The sequence below is a fragment of the Raphanus sativus genome, unplaced genomic scaffold (genome assembly GCF_000801105.2).
Source record: "Raphanus sativus cultivar WK10039 unplaced genomic scaffold, ASM80110v3 Scaffold2402, whole genome shotgun sequence".
NCBI classification, from domain to species: domain Eukaryota; kingdom Viridiplantae; phylum Streptophyta; class Magnoliopsida; order Brassicales; family Brassicaceae; genus Raphanus; species Raphanus sativus.
The window spans coordinates 11,663-15,741 of record NW_026617710.1 but is presented as its reverse complement, the minus strand read 5'-3'; the positions used below and the strand labels follow the sequence as shown (position 1 = coordinate 15,741).

The window sequence follows — 4,079 nt, the reverse complement described above, 5'->3', positions numbered from 1 at the left end:
CTTTATACTACTATCAATGTTTCCAAACAATATATTTTTATACTACTATCAATGTTTCCAAATAATACAATAATTAATCTTAGTTATTTTATATCTATCATTTTCTCTTTAAAATTTTGTAGAAACGTCATAATTTTAAAGTTCACTATCATAAATTGCAAAATAGTGAACTTTAAAATTTCGATTATAAAATTACAAATTATGAAACTATTACAATTTAAATCCAATTAGATTACATATCGGTCATCCATCAGTTCAATCGATTAGTCTTGAATTTTAGTGATTTTTAATATGAATATTTTAAAAACATAAATTGAATTGTCCGATCTCCAGATTAACCGGTATAATCACAATCGGGTTGAATTTAAAAATACTGATTTAAATGCAAAAATATTTTAAATACACACTCTTTAAAATTTACCAAAATATTTGTTAAATTATTAGTGAAATTTTTTATCGTAAAATATTCCGCGCTTCAAAAGCGCGGGTCAAAATCTAGTTGGTTTTCTTTTTAAAAGATTGTTCTTGCATCGTTGTCCTAGGAGTATTTAGACTTTACGGAGCCCCTTAATTTTTTTTTTAATTATTTTTTTTTTTGAAAAAAAATTAAATTTTATTCAACTCAAAAAGACCTTTGTACAGAGTCACTGCAACCTTCTATAGAGAAATAAACAAAATTCCTACAGAGAAATTATAATATGTAGAATTAAAACTTCATCTACTCCCAAACCAAATCTCTATGGCCTTCTAGTATTTTCCACCTGCTTCTTCTCAAAGAGGTGATTCTATTCCGAATCAATTTGTCTAACTTGACAATCAGACAGGGAGGCGGCTGAAAATGTTCTCCAACTCTTTTCACATTTCTCTCATGCTATATGGCATAAGCCACAACTTGAAAACAGTATCGAAAAAGGAAGGTCAATGTTCCCTCATGAAGTCCATTCTCCAAGATCTAAACCAAATGAGACCACTTTACCGTCCTCCTATTGCCCCCCAGTCCTCTAACCGTCCTGCACCAGACTTCTTCAGAATAAAGACATTCAAAAAATAGATGATCTCTAGACTCTGTAACAGATTTACACAACCAGCAAGCTGTGGAGATAGCTTGAGGATTCCATCGGAGGATCCGATTTCCCGTCGCTAATCTATTATGAATCGCAACCCAAATAAGAAAGAAGAATATTGGAGTAATTTCAGAGAACCAAATGCCTTTGTACCAAAATATTTTTCGTGACTGAACTCTTATAAGATTCCATGTGTGAGAAGTAATGAAACCAGGCCGAAAATCACCATTTTCCATTTTTCAGAGACCACGCTCCCTAAAACCAAGAATCTCCTGCTCAATTTGCAACAGAACTGTGACTCTATGTCTTCTACTTCTATAAATCTGTATAGCCCTTTCAACTATTGCAGAGAACTTTTTTAATATATATACAAATTGGATCTACATATTTAATTATATCTGTAATTTTTTTAAATATATGTACAGTAAATATTTATAAACTAGGTTAAGACCCGCGCCTTGCGTGGGATGAGACTAATCTACATTATCTTATGCATATGCACAAATATATTGTTACATATCTTTTGTATCGTAATGATCTTAAAATTTAAAAAAAAGTACCAAAATTACATGGATTTGGTGGACGGAGATTTTATAAAACTACCATTTACCAAGGACTATTATATTTTTTTCTTTCAAAAAACAAATAACAGTTTATAAATTGAGTTACAAATTAATATGAAAAGCTCATACTCTCTTAATTATGTTTTTGCCTAAGTAAATTAAAAGACTCATTGAACAACCGTATGTATGCAGGAAAGCGTAAGAAGGATAGAAGTTCAAACTCAACTGTAAATGGTCAACAACAAAATCCAAACTTGTGTAATTTTTAGAACTGAACAAACCATAGTTAGTTTAGAAGGTTTATAAATACAAAAATAGTTAATAATTGCCTCATAATACCAAAAGATTAGGATCTACATAAATTTTATTCTATGTAGCATGGATCTTGTCTCCCTATATCACGAAAGTAATAAAGATTAAGATAAAGTTAATAAAAAAGAGTAATTCACTCAATTTCGATTTTTACACAAACTGAAAGTTACATGCTTATTTTTGAATCGACCAACACCATCTCTTGTGTCTCTCCCACAACACCAGAGTATTGTTTCCACATATCGATTACTTTAACCCTTATTTTGACTTGAAAAGCAAGTAACTAACAAAATCCAAACCGGTTTTTTTAATTTTGAGTAAAAAGAAAACGTACACATGCGCAAGAGTTTATGCTTTGGATGCAAAGACTCACGTATGGATTGGTGTCTAAATTGAAGAACCAATGCACTCATCCCTTGTTTAAATAAAAAAATGTGTATATATGTCATTAAATAGAGAAATCATTGAGGCGGAATATGTTCGAATTTGGGCTATTGAAATCGGTTTTGACTGAAACTTTCCTATACTAATTCCTCCAATATTAAGGTATTAATGTATATTGCTTAAAATGGAATATACCCTAACATGTACATTCAATGATTCATTATATTTGGTCCAATATTTGTAATATGCAATGCAAGATTGCGATTGTATGAATCAATACATTTCTATCATGATGTATAACATGCCTTATTTTACTTCAAATAGATCTTTTCATTGCACATCAAGAATAAATGGTAAAGGAAATACTTTAAAGTTTATTTTTTGCAATAGGTGAACTCAATTATATCAGAAAATTCCACTTTCTATTACACGACATGCGTTATGATAGTTTCATAATTATAATAAAGTAGTAACCATGAAGTTTTACACGTTTTACATTTTTTTAAATTTTTTTTTTTTTTTTTGAAAGAATTTTAAATTTATTCAAATAAAAAAAAACATTGTTACAGAATTTAATCTGCTACATTATAACAAAGCCATAAAGAAAAACAGAATTGCCATTTTTTAAAAATAACTACAGTTGTAAGCATATAAAGAAACCAATAAATTATAAACAAATGTTATAGCTAACCATGGAATTTTTAAAACATTATTTTAAGCTGTGATGGTGGCATGTGGGTTATTCTTCTAAACAAAAAGAAAATCATTGTTTGGAATAATCTTGAGAAACGATAGTCACATTTGTTTGCCAGGTTTCATATGGGTATAGGTTATAATGCATTGGTAATTATTTTCATTGGAATACTGTTATTAATCTATTGGTAACAATATGTTTTTTAATCAGCTGTGGACAATGATAAAATGACTTTCTTAACTGAGAATTTCTTCTACGGATTGTACAATGGGAAAAAAAAAATTTAATCAGCTGTGAAAGAGTACACAGGGAAAATGTCAGTGACCATACAAAAGTTCATGTAATAATAAACGTCTTTATACGAAAGCGGTATACCAATGGCAATCATGTAAATATTCTAGTAAAGAGAGGGTAAATTTAAAAAAAAGCTGAGGAAGGTTGTCATGTTAACACATCATCATAATGGCAATAGTGTAAATATATTACAACTTTAAGGTTAGTTTTTTAAATTGTTTCTCTTTTAATAAGAAAGAGATTGGATCCCTCACCGTTTTTACAGAACATAAACCCTACACTTCTTTGGTCCTAAATTTGTCACCATTCACCGAATAACCGGAACGGAGCTCTGCAAACAGGACATGCCAGCTTATACAAACACCAAGAATCTATACATTTTACGTGAAACACGTGCCTGCATGTTACTAAAACCCTAACGGCGTCGTTTTTACGGAAATCCTCCAAACATATCACGCAAACATCCGTCGTGATCCCGCCGCCGCCTATCTTCCCGAATATCAACGCCGGCGGAAGCGGCTCACCGGATTCCTCATCTCCGGCGGACGACTTCGGCAGTTTCGGGTAAAGGAAATAACATAGTAATAAAACCGAGCCGAAGAAGAAGAAGACGACGCATAGAAGCCTCAACGCGAACCATTCGCTCTCTGTTGCCATTTCTGCCACCGGGGAAGCATCAGAGTAATCGCCGCAACAGCCTATATCCATTTCTTCAGGATGTTTAGAATCCGCTCGGTGTCCTCCGTGAGGATCAAAGAAGATTTTTTT

General features: G+C 31.7%; 1 protein-coding gene across 1 annotated transcript; it reads right to left on the bottom strand.

Moving 5' to 3' along the window:
- Nucleotides 1-3,591: 3,591 nt before the first annotated feature.
- LOC130505587 (probable E3 ubiquitin-protein ligase ATL45) lies at nucleotides 3,592-4,079 on the bottom strand. Its single transcript, XM_057000184.1, has one exon. The coding sequence runs from the start codon at nucleotides 4,017-4,019 to the stop codon at nucleotides 3,612-3,614; it is 408 nt and encodes a 135-aa protein (XP_056856164.1). The 5' UTR covers nucleotides 4,020-4,079; the 3' UTR covers nucleotides 3,592-3,611.